The sequence below is a fragment of the Peromyscus leucopus genome, chromosome 1, assembly GCF_004664715.2.
Source record: "Peromyscus leucopus breed LL Stock chromosome 1, UCI_PerLeu_2.1, whole genome shotgun sequence".
Taxonomy (NCBI): Eukaryota; Metazoa; Chordata; class Mammalia; order Rodentia; family Cricetidae; genus Peromyscus; species Peromyscus leucopus.
In genome coordinates this window covers 46,991,733-47,008,569 of record NC_051063.1, presented here as the reverse complement: position 1 = coordinate 47,008,569, position 16,837 = coordinate 46,991,733, and the positions used below count along the sequence as shown (strand labels likewise).

Genomic DNA, 16,837 nt, shown 5'->3' with positions numbered 1-16,837 from the left:
CTCTGCCTAGCTGTATATGCTAAACATCACTGTTAATTAGCCTCTGCTGGCTTCAGAACAATCTACAGTATTCCTAAATATCGAGTGTTTAGCCTCTCTGAGTCAGGAGTAAAATTGCTAAGGCCAAGTGGATAAACTCCATCGTGGTGCTGCTAAAGACTGGGTCTCCATGGTAAAGTCACTGCCCATTTCTTCCAGCCATCTGTGACTCCCCCACCTTCAGACCTTGTTTTGGAAGGCTGAATGCATGCATATGCACAGAATGTGTGACTCTGCTCTAAGGCACCAGTGGTCTTCTTGTACTCTAGTTATTAACTCAACTAAATTACAGATTCTAAACAAAACTGCCTGCCCTAGTGGAGGCAGAGGCACCTGAGAAACAAGACTCATTTGTTTGCCTTGATTCTAATATGCACAAAACAGCCTTTGATTTGAAAAAAGAAAAATCAGTTTAGGATGGTGTTTGCATTTGTCATATTTCATATCTCTGACCTAAAAAAATGTGAAGTTTGAAACTTTGTGTTAAGTGCATTTTGTCCATTGGAGCCAGTTCTTACATAATTCTTTTTGAGGTGTCTTAATTCAGGCGAAAAGACTGGATTTTAAATTTCTTTCCTATCATTAGTGAAGCTTTTGTGTCCCAGAATTCAAGGAGTGTAAATTGTGTGTGGATTCCTACTTGTTCACTTTCCGTTTGTATCTTCCTCTGTTCTCTCTCTGAAACCTGCTCCCACTGCCCAGACACTCCTGAAGAAAACCCTTATTTCCCTACGTACAAATTCCCTGAACTTCCTGAAATCCTGCAAAATTCTGAAGGTACCATAAGTTTAGACAGTGCGTCTGTTGTCATAGCTTCAAATTAGTCCTTAGAGTTCCATTAGAGGTATACAATTTGGCTTTTAGATTTTGTTTTTAGTAGTCATTTTCAGCCCGTGAGCATTTTATTTCACTCATTTGCATGGTGTGCTCTATTAAAATAACTAAGTCTTTTCTAACTCATTAATCTAAGTGTGATGCCTGTGTGCTTTAATAACACTAAAATAGATAATCATTGGAAAGTGTCGACTGGGGGTTGATCGTTTCCTCCACTTCATGGTGGATAGCTTCAAACCCACTGCTTTTCTCTGCTGCAGAGGACAATCCTTATACTCCTACCTACCAGTTTCCTGCATCTACTCCTAGTCCTAAGTCTGAAGGTAATTACAGGGAAATCATGTGCCTCCCTCTGAAATGGTGCTGTTACTTCTCACCTTGGGGCTTTGCGAGTAAGCTAAGGAAAGCTTCCTGTTCATTTGCTTTCCTCTAACCTTTTGTGTTGTGACATAATCTCAGTCCTTGCTGGCTGTCTCTCCACGTGGCATTTTAATCCCTGCCCCTGTAGGGTTTACATAGCTTAAGGGGTAGCTTTCATGGCTTACTTACAATGCTCTGGATGTGTGGGACTCTGAGAAAAGCTGCTTATACCAATTACCCACAGCCTGGTATCTGGGATGTCACTTAGTGTATTCTGATGGCTGGGCAGTGACTTCATGAAGCTGAGGAGGGAGACCTGTCAGGTATCAACAATAGAAGCTTACTAATTTCCCACACTGCACCGAATAGTCTTTGGGCCCCTTTGGCCATTGGTCTTCAGGGTGTCTCTTTTTGCTTGGGAATTCCTGAAGAGGTATGGGGTTTTAAGGGTCACTTTGGGTGAGATATGATAACCCTTGAAAAGAAGATTTGGACCAATCTGGGAAACATTTCACAGAAGACCTGGATGAGACTATGACCTGATATGGAGAACAGCTACGCCTGCATCCTGGAGTTTTTCTTTTTATGTTGGGGGGTGTGTGTTATGGGGGAGTACATTAAAGAAGGTTGTAAAAGTGAGTGAGGGAAAGCATCTTGGAGAAATCCTGCTCCTCCCATGGATTGGAAGATGGCCCAAAGCCTGTCATAGGCAGGGCCCTTCTTTGGCTTTCTTCATCTGCTTGGCTGTAATCTCAAGGCAGGATTTCATTCCCTGATATCAAGCTCTTACATCATTGGTCACTACACCTTGCAACTCTGGCTGACAGTAGGGTTCGCTCTCTGTTACACATGAAGCCTGGCACATGAGGAAGTAGGGCTGTTCTGCCTGGAGATATAAACAGTAAGAGAAGACAAGATAGCTTGTCACACATATTTAGAAGTGGATATGTATATGTATGTCCTTATACACACCATATTTTCAAAGCCTGAAAAAAGGAAGAAATGGCCTTAAAGAATTAAGAGATTAAAAAGAAATTAAGTTGAACATAAAAATTCATAATAATGAAGATAATTATACTTTAACACAAGTTTCAAAGATATGTCTCCCCTAGAGATCTTTTAAAAATAGGGTAGATTCTATCTCACGCCCCCACCCTGCCTAGATGACATGTCTAGCATATTGCTGATGTATTCAGTTAGATAAAGACTTTTTACAAATGTGAAAAACACGTGAGCTAGAGCATTTTTAAAAATTGCTGGGCTTAATTTTTTTTTTTTTTTTTGATGTTCAAGAGGTTTTCTGCATCTGTGGTGTTTATTATGTCTGATCACCACCAGCAACATGTGTGTGAGTGCCAGCAGCCCACCTTAGCTCTGTCCATGGTGCCAGTCCTCACAGGTAGCTCCAGGCTCTGTCTGCACATTGAAAACAGACCAGCAGCACCAAATGCAGGCTCTGCCATACGTGTTAATATGCACTGAGAAGCAGAGACAGTAGAGGTACGCGCTTGTGATCCCAGTGCTCAGGAGGCTGAGGCAGGAGGATTACTATGAATTTAATGCTGAATTGGGCTACATAGTAAATTCCAGACTATCCAGGGCTACATAAAGGCAGGGAGGGAAACACAGAGGGGGGAAGGGAGGGAGAAGTCAGCTGAGAAGGAACCTAGACATTGGAGCTGTGGGTCTCATGGAGGGTAGTCTTGTTGATGCTACTGTCGTGTCTTATAATTCAGAATTTGGAAGTAGGATTATCTGTAAGAAGCCTATGAAAGCCTACCTGAGGGTATGTCTATCTAAATTGTAGTATTTTTTTTTTTTTTAAAGAAGACACTTGTAAGTATGTCAAAGCTGATTGCCCTGAACAGTGGGGCCTGTGAGCATGTGTTTACATTGGCTTAGAAACCTTCCTTCTCCCTGAGTGAGCAAGAAAACTTTTGGGCAGATGCTGGAAGAGAAACAGGATGGCCATGTGTTAATGAGGTTTCAATGTTTAAAGAAAGTAAACCTCTGTAAGTTACAGCAAGGAACAGTTGGGCATTTTATAATCCTCAAGGCAGCTCCATGCTACCCCACACCCCTCTACTTCCCTCTGAAAGGCAGCCTTTCCCCTCCCCCAAATTCTCTTTAAGAGACCTCAGTGTGGTGACTGCCATGCTCTTACTGAACTTCTAGAGCTGCTTAAACATTTCCATTGTATCCCTCTTTACCTGAGAAATACAGGTATATACATAACAAACATTTACTGATAATAAATCACAAAGAAATTTATTCTAAAATAGTTCTTCAGTGTAGATATAGTTTTACCATTTATTAAAGATTAAAATGTATTTTTAGAAATATTAATGTGAATGGTGCTTTTATTTGTTATTTATTTATTTAGAGGCAGAGTTTCGCTTTGTAGCCCTGGCTGTTCTGGAACTCCTTATGTAGATCAGGTTGGCTGCAAACTCATAAAGCTCTGCCTGCTTAAAGGAGTGCACCACCATGCCCAGCACTAGTTTATTTTGTCAAAAATGTTTAATCTTAGCTGCATATTTGATACTAAAAAACGTAAGCCATCTTCACTGCTTTCCAGAGTTCATCAGCATCTTGACTTTACAGTAATCAGTGCTGAGAATGTAACTTCACATAAATAAGTAGTCCAAAATAGCAGAAGTATGTTTGGAATGATTTCAGAAATTGGAGGAAATTGTGTCATAAACTCAAGCCATTTAGGGGGCTGGAGAGACAGCTCAGTGGTTAAGAGCACTGACTGCTCTTCCAGAGAACCTTGGTTCAAATCCCAGCACCCACATGGCAACTCACAGCTGTCTGTGACTCCAGTTCCAGGGGACCCGACACCTATGGCAAAACACCAATGCACGTAAAATAAAAATAAGTAAATTAAAAAAAAAAAAAACAGCTCAAGCCATTTAACACATTTTAAAATGAAACCCAAGTCAGCAACTTAAATTTTAAAATCAAATATTCTAATATAATACGATCTCAAAAGAGATGAATTTGACACCTGAAGCACGATGACATGAAAATATTTAAAGTGTGGCTAAACCATTGTGAGTCTATAAGAACAGAAGCCTTTCTCTGAACAGTCAAAAGACTGCAGTTAGGTCTGAACTAGAGTGTTTCGGGCAACCTGAGGGTTGTATGGTGTGATGCCGTGTGCAGTGCACAGTATACATGTTGTATGTCAGAATCAAGGATGCAGTGGAGCTGCCTGGTGCATGGGTGGGCGCCAGAAATGCCTTGGACTTGTTACCTTTGATTTTGAATTAGTTTTCAGTCATTCCATGTTTTAAAACTTTTTACTGATTCCAAATTTTCCATCACACACACTCAATTCAGTGGTCCCCAGCCACTGTTTTAGAAGCTGTGGTGTACAGTGTGAGCTCTGTGCTGAGCACACCACCACTGTTAACCTAATTTCCATCCTCCTAGCAGCCCACCCGATGAGCCTGAGGAAACTTGGGGAGGTTAGGTAGTATGTGCAAAGTCACGCAGGAAGTGGTAGAGCCAGGATTCAAGCCAAGGCCTGTGGGACTCTGAACACGGGTTTTACTTCGTTGATCCTTCCCTTCCTGATAGACCAACCCTGTGCACTTGGCTGCCCCCTTCCTCTGATAACACATGGCAGCTTCTCTTGAGTCAATCCTGTCTTGGGCTGTTGAGCCAGTGTCTCTTAGGATCTGTCTGGGAACATGTGATTAGGAAAGCTCCCCAGGCCACCGTGACAAACCCACTGAAATGTCAAGATACCTTCCTCACTCCCCCCCCCCCCAAAGGACCAAGATTCTTACCATGGTACAATTTGAACGTTTGAATATAGGACTGGAGTGAGGAATAGAGAGTCAAACTCTGGCCTTGTAAGGACAGCTGACTTGGCACATTCGATGTCAAGAAAACAAATTTTTACACAATGTCCCAGAATCAACAGCAAAGCCAAGTAGCTGATAGGTTACTTCATGACCCATGACCTGGAGGAGCCATTGAACCACACGGGAGTCAAGTCAGACAGCAGCTTTCGTCCAGGTTCCGGTTGGAGGTTGAGACCGCCATGCTCTGGGGCTCATGGTGCCACATCTCCTAAGCATCTCTGGCTTGTGGTGTCTGTCACAGGGGTCTGTCTGTGTTTTCCCTCATTCCTGCTCCAGCTTGCCCTAAGGCAAGGCTTGCAGAAGGCGATTTTTCTCAGGCACGGATATAGTTGAGTGAAAATAGCTTTTCCTAGCTGTGCAGGATTTCTAAGAATAGCCTTATTTTGCTTGAGTTTGAGTAAGTTGTTCTGCTGTGAAGATGCCTGGCCAGCTTGTGCCTCCTGCCCCAAACTTTTGCTAGTCCTGCCCATGGGAGGGGCTGGGCGGCCGGCCACAGTCACCTTTGTTCTCCTTGTGTGAGCTGCCCAGGAGGTCTCCGCCCAGCATGTGCAAAAGTCTTTGGTCTGCAGCATAGTTAAGAGCTGAAGCAGCCATCCCCTTCCCGGATCTGCGAGCCAGAAGGCCGGATGAAGATGGGAATGGTGAGCCTTCTCTAGCCCGTGGGTCCCGTTAGCCCGTGGGTCCCATTAGCCCGTGGATCCCTCCAGGCTGTCTCCCTTAGATGGTTCTTTCCCGTGTTTGAATCAGTTCTCAGAATTCTCTTTCTTAGGAGTGTCTTCTGCAGCTACTCTCCACTCTCTTATGGCCTTTGTTTTCCATCCCTTAATATCTGACAGTCTTTAACCAAAACGTACATAATCTATGACTTTTCACATGAGCCCCCTAGACGTGACTTTCTTGTCCCCCTTGTTTGCCTTTTCTTTGCCTCCTCCAGACTCTGTCTCCCTTTGGGGGCTGTTCTCTGTGAGGTATATATGTACTTCCATCTTGTATCCTCGTTCTTGCTAAGTACACGGAGTAAAGGCCCAGAAAGAATTATGTTGGATGATGGAATAAGATTGTGTTAGAGTGAGCCGTTATTATCACAAAAATAATTTTAGGTCTCAAGACCTGTGAAGCCCTAACTGGAGATTTAATGACTCTCAGTTTGTAGTTCTGTGAATGCTGCTTTTGACTAAGCACTCTTATTCGTCAGTTACGGAGAACTTTAAATGGTTCGGTCCAGCGATCTCTCCAGTCGGCTTTCCGAATAAAGTCTAAACAGCAACAGCAAAATCAACCCTGGAGGAAAGCTTTTAGAAATTCATGTAACGTCGTTCTTGTGTTTGAAAAGGCGATTATGTGGCTCCTGGCATCTCTGGGGCTAGCTATTGTGCTCCTGAGGCCAGACTGCCAGATCCCAGGGAGAACTGTTGGTGTGTCAACACCAGAGCCCATCAGGGGCCTGCAAGGCACCAGAGTTAAGCTGTTCACCCTGTGTGTGCTGCGTAATGTTCAAGCTGCCTGGAATGGTTGGCATGGGAAGTTCCGAGTGTTGGTGCCAAGGTTTGATGTCACTTGCTTGGTGTTCTCAGGGGCAAAGATAGCATATGGTTCCATCACAAGCAGGAATCACAAGATCCCAGCTCAGCTGAGTCCCCTGTGGCGTAATTGTCAAGAACCCTTGGAGGATGTGACAGCAGGCTTTGTGTCGCCAGGTCATAGACGACTTGAGAAAGATTTTTCTTTGTGTTCTTACAGTTCAACACATGCACATGTATGTTACTCTGTTTGGCTAGCTCTAGCAGGATGGGTCGAGGGATGGCCTTACACTCAGCTTTCCAGTCCATGGTTATTTTAACTATATACCCAACTTCCACGTTGTGGACTTGCTTACCAGGAGAAAGTTTCAAACAACTGCACGTGCAGGATCTAGCAATGCTCTCCCTGGTGACCACTGGAAGGCAAAGTAAGTATGGTAGAGTGTCTCTGAAGGCTTGCCTAAGCATCTCCTAGGGTGGGTGTTGGGAAAAACAGAGCAAAGGCTTCAAGGCCGGAGATGGCTTGGCAGAAGTAACAGCCACCCCATCCCAGGACTGAAGTGACCTCAGGAAGCTAGACCTTGGCTCTCCCTCCTGTGTCCCTTTCTCACTGTGTCACCAAGGGGAACGTTTCTTACCTTCCTTGGGCCCTGTCTCCTTGTTTATAAAATGAGGGGTTCATGTCCTCTGGTATAACTGGGTTTTGCTATTATTAAGCTGTTAATAATGGGAGTCTGTGTTGTTATTTTCATTCATAAAACGAAGTAAAATTTTCTTTTATTAGATTTATAAAAGAGATAACAAAAATAATTGTGGACCTTGTCATAGTTGCTGAAGTTGTTCGGATTAATCCATGTGACATCAGTGTACTTTCATGCCGTCCCTAAACCTATGTCCATGTTAGAGTCCTGGGACACTGTGTGAAGGGAAAAGCACTCGCGGAGACACCCTGGCCATGTGTAGCTTAGGGTGGACGAGACTCCTTTTCCGTCTGTACCCAACAATAGCATAAGATTGTCAGTCACAGCCTGGCATGACGGCACACCTTTAATCCCGGCACTTGAGAGGTAGAGGGAGTTGGATCTCTGCAAGTTCAAGGCCAACCTGGTCTACAGAGTGAATTTCAGGTAGTGAGAGCCTGTGGGGGGGGGGGGGGGAGAATATCAGCCACTCAGTTTCTGCTCTGGCCCCATTCCTGTCTTTCTCTCCTCTCCTTTTCAACGTACCTAAGTTGGGCTCCTTGGGCTGCTTTTTCCCATCATATAAGAACTATTTCTCGATGTCTTCTAATAAGCCTTCTAAAATTTGATGTTAGAAATGTCTAGAGGAAACAGTATTTAAAAAAAACTTAATCTCGCCGGGTAGTGGTGGTGGTGCACACCTTTAATCCCAGCACTCAGGAGGCAGAGGCAGGTGGATCTCTGTGAGTTCGAGGCCAGCCTGGTCTACAGAGCGAGATCCAGGACAGGCACCAAAACTACACAGAGAAACCCTGTCTCAAAAAAAAAAAAAACAAAAAAAAAACAAAAACAAAAAACAAAAACAAAAAAAAAAAAAAAAAAAAAAACAGCGACAGCAACAACTTAATCTTAACATTAAAGTATATTTAATGCCGTCCCTGCACCCATCCTTCGCTTTGCACTTTTGTAGCCATGTGATAGTTGGAACTGACCTTCCCACCACCTGCTGTGAGACTTCCATCTTTCATGATTCAGAGAGGTGTAGAATTTTGAGATAAAATATTAGGCTTGGTTTAAAGCAGTGTGTTGTTTTCTAAGGTAACTTGGGTTGGAGCAGGCACTGTTTTTTTTTTTTTTTTTTTTTCTAGTCAAGCTGATTTTGGGTGTTCTTTGATATCATAGTACTTTAAGTCCCTTAAAAAAAAAAAACCCAAAACAAACAAACAAAAAGCTAGTAACACAAAATTTTTGAGAGTACATTTTCCAAAAATACATTTCTGATTCCATTTCATCCTTCCACTGCCCTATTTTTGGAAGTAAGCATAAATAAACTTAACATACTCAGTTTATAATAATGAAATAGTGGATTGCGGTGGTGCATGCCTGTAGTCCCAGCACTCAGAAGGCTGAGGCAAGAGGATTGATTGTACATTAGAGGTCAGCCTGAGCAACATAGTAAGACCCTCCCCACCCACCCCATCCTACCCTAAAGAAGAAAGGTTTGGCTGTGTTCGTAAAGAATTGTAGTCCCTGTCAAACCTTGGTGTTGACCAGTTCTTATAAAGACAATGGGAGCTGGAAGGAGGACAGGATGTTTTGGTGCTGGATTCCTATCTGTTGTTTTGGCTGAGGGGCACCTGGGACAGACAAAACTGAGGAGAAGTGAAGGGTCAAAAAGGTAGAAGCTGTCTTTGAATACCACAGTATTCAGAATAATAGTAATGTTAGCTTAGTTTACATTTCATAGAACTTTCTGACCTCTTTTGCTCTGATACTTAATTTGCCTAGAAACAAGGGCTTGATTAACACTGTTATTAACACAGCACATCAAATCCCTTGACTTGATTTTTCTGCATAGGTCATGTGCTTTGCTGTAAAAGTGTGTTATGGATCTTAAGGCATGGGACCGGGTCTTCATTCTAGATACATGTACCCTAAATTCAGATGAGCAAGATATTAGACTCAGGCACTCCAGAGAAGAAATGTTTAGGAAGGATTATCATGGATGTTATAGCTTGTACTAGGACAAATCTGTTCCTGTGAATGGGCTTGTGATCTGATTTTTACTTTAAAAAATACACTCTCTCCCATGTGGGGTTCAGATCTTTTCTTGGTTATTTCAGAGCCCGGTATTCAGTTTATCTAGGGGAGTGTGTACACACACACACACACACACACACACACACACACACACGTGCACACACAGACACACGCACCTGCAGAGCCCATTACACACCACAGAAACTCATGTGAATTTGAGTTGTAGACTCAGTTTAGATGCTCACCCCAAGCAATACCTTCATGGAGCAGTACCCTGAGCGGTATCTTCACAGAGCAGACCTTACATCAGCCATGGCAATGTTGGGTCCTGAGAAATCTACTCAACCGAGCAAAGCTGAGGTGTAATCAAAACAGATTATGATGAGGGTTTTCTTGAACTCTTTTCTCAGCTGTACAACCTTCTGGCTAGTTGTGTTGTCTGAAGAACGTATAAAACAGGTCAACGCTACAATGAGGAGCTAGCAACCACGTTCTTTGGACCTCTTTTTCCTATCCAGTAGCAGCCATGAGCCTTGGAAAGAGGTCATGGCACTCAACAGATAAGACCCAAGACTGAGCATTGGGTGGCCAGGTCCATCTCAGCCCCCCACTTCCCACTCAGAGCGATACAGAACCCTGCATTCTTTGATGGTGGTCTTGGATGGTGGGCCTTCTCCTTGTGAGGAGTCTTGTCTCTGTCCATTTCCTGGTTTCCCGGAAGCAGTTTCTGGCGGACCATGTTGGATCCGATGGCGTCTTGCAAGCCTCACTGCTCTGCAGTGTGTAGTCTGTGTGATGTAGCCCCAGGCTTGAGTCCCCTCCCTGCTGGGTCCCTGGTGTGGCTGGATGTTCCACGGGACTGTGGAAGTGGGGCTTGGTGTGCACCCTGGATCTCTCTCTCACTTGAGTCTCTTCCCCCTGATTTTTTCTTTTTTGTTCACTAGATGATGACTCTGATCTGCACTCCCCTCGATATTCCTTTTCTGAAGACAGTAAGTGACTGAAGCCCCTGCTTGTGGGGAGGAAGGGAGGACGGTGGAAGAGACATCTTCAGGTTTAGTTTTCGTTTGAGTCTAAAGTATTTTCTATGTACTTTCTCTCCAGCAAAGTCTCCCCTTTCTGTGCCTCGTTCAAAAAGTGAGATGAACTACATTGACGGGGAGAAAGTAGTGAAGAGGTCGGCCACACTCCCGCTCCCAGCCCGCTCATCTTCACTTAAGTCCAGCCCAGAGAGGTAAGTGGTCCCTTAGATGCTCACCTTGTGCCTTCCCAGAATCTGCATCCCAGGAGCCTTTGTTAGGAACAAGAATCCTGCGCTGTCACCTGTCAGCAGTGACTTAGTCTGAGTCTCCATATCCTTATCTGTGAACTAAGGATAAAAATAGCATGACTCCTCCATGAGAGTGTTGCAAAGATAAAATTGCACTTGACCTTCCTGTTAGGGCCTGGCTCATAGTATGAGCATAATTACTGTTGCCTATAATTATGATAACCTTTTATCTAGTCAAGAAAAAAGTTCGTGGTATTAGGTATTGAACACAGAGCTTTCTTAAATGCTAGCAAGTGCTCTGCTACAGAGCTTCTCCTCAGTCCTCTTTTTTTCACTTTTTATTTTGAGACAGTGTCTCAGTAAGTCCAGGCTGACCTTGAACTTGCCCTGTAGCCCAAGCAGTGCTTGAACTGTCAACCCTCCTATCTCAGTCTATAAGTAGTTGGGATTACAGGCCGGCACCACCAGGCTCTATTAGAAGAAAAATCTTAAATTGGAACTAACGTCATTTACATAAACATAGTAAAGACTGTAATCCTAAACACAGCTATATTCCATAATGTCTGCTTACTGATAAAACATGTATTATTGAGACAGATGTCCTATGGAGTAATCATCTCTTGTCAACTGGACAGGTGTCCAGTGTGTCCTCTGGCCCCAATTTCTGCCAATTTTCACAAACTAAAAGGTCTGTGCAGATGCAACACTATTTTTTTTTTTAAATTCACATCCATTTTCTGCCTCTAGCTCCACAGGCAAGTGGATGGCTGTTTTAAAAGCGCATGTGTGCCTAACACATCTACCTGATGAATCTGATAATGACTGTAAAAGAAAGCCTGGATAGAACCAGAAATGCTTTATAGGTGTATTCCTTAAGCACCTATTGGGTATATTCTGTGCATATTGAATTAGACTTTACAGAAGAATACATAAATCATTGTCCTACCTTTCAGAAGTTTTTACCTGTTCATGAAAAGCAAAATACACAGTGCAAAATGCAGTAATGTTTCTGCATAAAAAGTTGGCAGACAATTTCCAAAGATTCAGGTATGCTTTGAAACCCCATCTCTGCACGTTAGGCTGAAAACTGGGACCAGGGCTGACAAGAGGACTCAACGGTAAAGGTGCACGACACCAGTGCTTGGCCTGAGTCTGATCTCTGGAAACCACAGCAAGATGGAAGGAGAGAGAACTGACTTCACAATTGTTCTTTGACTTACACATGTACACCATGGCATGTGTGCATGAATGCACACACACCACACACACAGTCTTAGTTAGGGTTACTGTGGCTGGGATGAAACATCATGACCAAAACTTCTTGCGGGAGGAAAGGCTTTATTTCACTCATAGTTCCATATAACCGTTCATCATCAAAAGCAGGACAGGAGGAACTCATGCAGGGCAGGAACCTGGAGGCAGGAGCTGATGCAGAGCCCATGGAGGGGCTCTGCTTACTGTCTTGCTCCTCATGGCTTGCTCAGTCTGCTTTCTTATAGAACCTAGGACCACTAGCCCAAGGATGGCACCACCCCACAATTGGTGGCTCTCCTCCATCAATTGTTAATTAAGAAAATGCCCTACAGCTGGATCTTATGGAGGCATTTTCTCAACTGAGGTTCCCTCCTTGCAGATAACTCCAGCTTGTATCAAATTGACATAAAATTAGCCAACAGGTAGACAGATAATACATTTAAAAAAAAAAACACAAAACTTTGACGCGAGCTGAGATTAGTGTTTAGTAAATTGAGGTGCAAAGTAGGAAAGAACACAGGGCCACACAGCTGGTGTTTACTGAGGGCCGCTGTGGACCTGGCACACTGCTACAGTGGTCGCCCCTTCCAGTTAGATAAGCTCATGCTCCATGAGTTTGTAAAGTACTGTGATCACCTGGGTGGCAAGGGTTTGAACCACAGTCTGACAGCTTGAGGACCTGTATTTGTGCTCTGCATAAATTGTGTGGGAGTTCAGGCATGTTTGGGGAATGTTAGAGTCTAAAGAGGAGAGCCAGGTCAAAGACCTTCCAGGACAGGTCTCGCTGCCTCTGCCATCTCCACCTCCTGGTGCCAGGTTTTGGGCACCTCATGCCCCTTGTAAAGCCAGGATGGAGATTGAAGTGGGTTGTTTGGAGAAGCAAACTAGTACAGCTAAGTTGCTAACCCTGGTTCCAGTTTTATGCCTTGGATATAAAAATTCTTTGATGAGGACGACAGCCAACCAGGTTCAGACTGTGTGGGAAGCTGGTGCCGTTTTCATGAAAACACGATTTTCTTTCTGCAGAAACGACTGGGAACCCCCAGATAAGAAAGTGGATACAAGAAAATACCGAGCAGAGCCCAAAAGCATTTACGAGTATCAGCCGGGCAAGTCTTCCGTTCTGACCAGTGAGAAGATGGTAATGTGGCTCTGAGCGTCCCTTTGCTTTCTCTGCCCACGTCATCTAGTTTGGATGCATTGTGCAGTTGGAGCAGAGTCCTGCCCCACTTCAGATAGGCTTGTTTGTTTAGAACAGTGAAAACATGGAAGTCTCCCCTCTGCCCCCACCCCCCTGCACTTTCCCAGGTCTTCATGAAATGAGTCTGGAGTCTGCCTTTAAACTTAACTGTTTGTTTTTTTTTTTTAATTTTTATTTTGTTTTGTTTTCGTGGCTCTGTTGTTCCGTTTGTGCATGGTTTATGGTTTTAACTCATTTTAATTTCCTACTAACAAAGATTGATCTTACTTCTGGTTTTTTAGGGAAAAAATATGTTACTTTGTCAGGCGTATTGATTAAAGTTTTTTCTTTTTTGTAGGTAACTTTGCTTTGAAATGGATAGACTTTACAGAAATGACCAGTCTAGCGTTAAAGTCATTCAAAGATAAATAACCAGTAGAATATTGTAACTTGGGGTGAAGCACTAGGCTGTTAGTTTTGTGTTTTAGGTCTTCTGTCTTTGATTGGCACTTCTAAAAATCAGTCTGGCTTATTGTCCCTTACGCACATTCACATCTCTAGAAAGTTGAGTGGGAAAACGGTGTGGAAATTCCAGGCCAATGTGGAAAAGTAGCCACTTCTGTGAAATAGGGAGGCTTTACAAGTTGATTAGTTCCATATCTGCCAATCATACTTCCTTTCATTCACCCTTCATTAGAAAAGGCTGGTTCAGATTTCGGTAAATGGTTAAAGAGAGTCTCCAAAGCTGCATCAGCATCGCAGCCCTCTGGCTGGCCAGCAGGATGGAGAGGTCACACTGGACATTGTTTTCATTTAGAGCTGTTAGCCTGCTGTTCTACATGTTTTTAAGGGGTAATTGATTTGACTTTTACTGAAATGAAAATGTGATGTCTTTATAAGTGCTGGACTAATTTTAATTAGGGAAAAGGTCACAGCAGTTCACAGAAATGCTTTTAGAGTTGTCATTCCTTAGTGTTTGCTGGGCACCACAGGTATTTTAAGCAGAAAGCGAGAGACAAGATGAATGACTTCCTTCTGGTTCCCTGCTTCTTTGGGGGTTCTCTGTCTGCAGGAAGTACTTCATACCTAATAAATACACATGGCAACCTTTAACCCAAGGGTTCCTGGAAAGAAAGTCACACTCTTTAGTAATAAGCCTGCTGGCTTCCATTATGCATTAATACAGTCAAGTGACTTCAGGGATTTTGGAGGCCTTTGGGTGCCCTTATTTGGGCAATGGCCATTCATAGATTGTCCTAGCTTTTACTAAAGGCACACCCTTTTTCTTAATTTTGTCTTTGTTTCTACTTCTTTCCCTTGGTCTTAGGAATTTTACCTCTATTCAGAACTAGGAAAACAACATTCTTTTGTTTTCCTCTTTGGTACCACAGTTCTTGGGATCACTGGCATTATTTTACAAATGCTGGGAAGTTCCCCACAGTGCCCGATGGAGGACCCTCTAGGGAATGATGGAGACTCTCCACAAGGACAGCAAAACACCATCTGGTGTTTTGGTACAGGCACTCCTCCATGATGTTCCAGGCCTGAGGCCCATCCATAACAGCATGTGGGCACCTGCCCAACAGTTTGATTCAGTGCCCTTTACCCCAGTTAGCTCTGTCCTTCCAAAGAGAAGTTGTTGATTTTAGAGAGGAATTTCAGTTGAATCTTAATTTTTTGACAGTGGTTGAATTGGTCCATTATGTTTAATCTTTTTTTAATCCTGCTATTTTTATCACGTGAACAGAAAAGCTGCTATGTGGATTTCTATGTGAGCCTTGCCTTTTGGTATTAAGTATCTGGCTGGCTAGGATTTGAGTAGTACCCTCATTCATATACTTTTTGAAAAGAACTAAAGAATCATTTCATTAACTTTTAAGTGTGTAAACTGGTGGAGAGGCAGAGAGAGTCTGTTAGATTTTATTTTAGTTTGCTCTGTCTCTTCATGAAGAGAGAAAAAATAACTGCATTTTCTTCCATTTGAGTTGCTCATAGCTGCTTAATTCTGCCAGTTCAAGGAATAGGCCCAGACACAGCCAACTGTTACCATCAGGAAGAATGTTAATGGGCTGTGGGAGCGCCTCTTGCCTTGGAGCATGTTCACACTACCTCAGACCCATGAAACTCTATTAACCTTCAAATCCACGGGTGACTCTCTGTCTTGATGACCTGTTCACCAATTTGGCATATTCACAAAGGTCTAAATGCCTCCCTATCAAAGTATAAGTCAACCTTTTCTCCGTGGCCTTGGACTTAGAGATGTATTGGTTGGTCCCTGCTTTGTCAAGAATGTCTAGACTTTACTCCTTTATACTTTTTTTTCTGAAGTCTCCTATAGGACACGAGCTTCATTTAGCCAATAGATAGAAAGAAACAATTTTTTCATGCCAAGCTTTGGGTTAGATGTTGGAGTTCTTATCCATAGATGTGTGGCAGCAAGGACAGACATCGAGATAGTAATGACAGGCACAGAGTGACCGTGGAAGTGTGAACAAGGGGGTTTGCCCAGCCCTGGCTCTTCCTCACCCCGTCACTTGAGTTCCTTCCCTGACAGTTCAAGCTAGCTACAGGCCCTGCTTTAGTTCGCTGTCATCTGCACTCTCATTCAGAGGCTAAGTGGGAATATAGTGTAGTTTGCAGGGTGCTGGCTGGACCAGCCATTGAAGATCTGAGCTCTGGGTTCCAGGCTGAATGCCTTCGGGCAAGACACTTAACCTTCTTGAATTTCAAGGTTTTCTTTTGTGAATAGAAATATTATCTAGCCCTCCAAACCTGGTGGTGTGCCAGGTGACAGTACCAAGATGGGTAATATGTGTCTAAGAGCCACGAAAACTGTAAAGCGTGATATAAGTGAGTACACCATGTTCAGATGATTTACTTAATTGACATTTGAAGCTGCTCTTTGGTTCCCATTTAAGCAATGACATTGTCTTTGAGGAGATGACATTTTCCTGGCGAGCTACTTGCCCTTTCCATGGATTTGATCAAGCTGGAAAGAGAGCAGCCCACAGCAGGGAAGCCCAGAGCCTGGCATTGGGAAAGTGCCATGGCTATGGGAACAGGGCTCCTCTGCTTCCAGAAGGGTGTTCACTGTTGGTCTCTTCCTTGATTGGATGTACTGTCCACTTACACCTGGCAAGCCAATGCAGGCATGAGTGTTGTTGGCAGTACCTTCTAACCTTTGTGTCTGGGCAGCTTGAAGAGCCCAGGCTTTGGACCCAAGGTATTTAACATAACCTGTTCTTTACTCACCATTTTACCCTGACAGTCAAACCGTTCTCAAACAGCGTTCACGAATAAAATGAGTTAATTCTTTCAGGGCTGTAAATATCATAACTCCTAGGCAGCTTCCCAAAAGAGTCGGTATGTTAGTACATTTTATTTAAAAAAGCAAAAACAAAAACAAAAAAACTAACCTATTCCCAGGGAACAGTTTATAAATAGTCTTTGTAAAAATAACAGATACGAAGTAGGTTTCATGAAAACCCATCATTCTGGATTGTAGAGTGCCCCAGTGTTTAAGCTACCATTTTGTCTTTGAAGGCATTGTGCTTCATTTCACCAAATAGAGGCAGGAGCTGGGCTGGGGAGGTGGCTCAGAGGGCTAAGTGCTGGAGGACCCAAGTTCAGGTCCCAGGAAAAGAGTCAAAGAGCCAGGCTTGGTGGCTCGTGCCTACAGCCCCAGCACTGGAGAGGCGGAGCCAGGCAGATCCCTTAGGACCTGCTGGCCAGCCAGCCTGACCCGATTGGCCAGCCCTAAGCCAATGAGAGCCCCTGGTTCAGCA

The 16,837-nt window shown here is 43.6% G+C and overlaps 1 protein-coding gene across 1 annotated transcript in view; it reads left to right on the top strand.

Annotated features, from left to right (window-relative positions):
• Positions 1-16,837, top strand: part of Sorbs1 (sorbin and SH3 domain containing 1) — a 240,448-nt gene that overhangs the window by 165,886 nt on the left and 57,725 nt on the right. Inside the window, 3 exon segments of the mRNA XM_037206757.1 lie at positions 10,293-10,340; positions 10,453-10,582; positions 12,899-13,013. Coding sequence (XP_037062652.1) covers positions 10,293-10,340; positions 10,453-10,582; positions 12,899-13,013 — 293 coding nt within the window.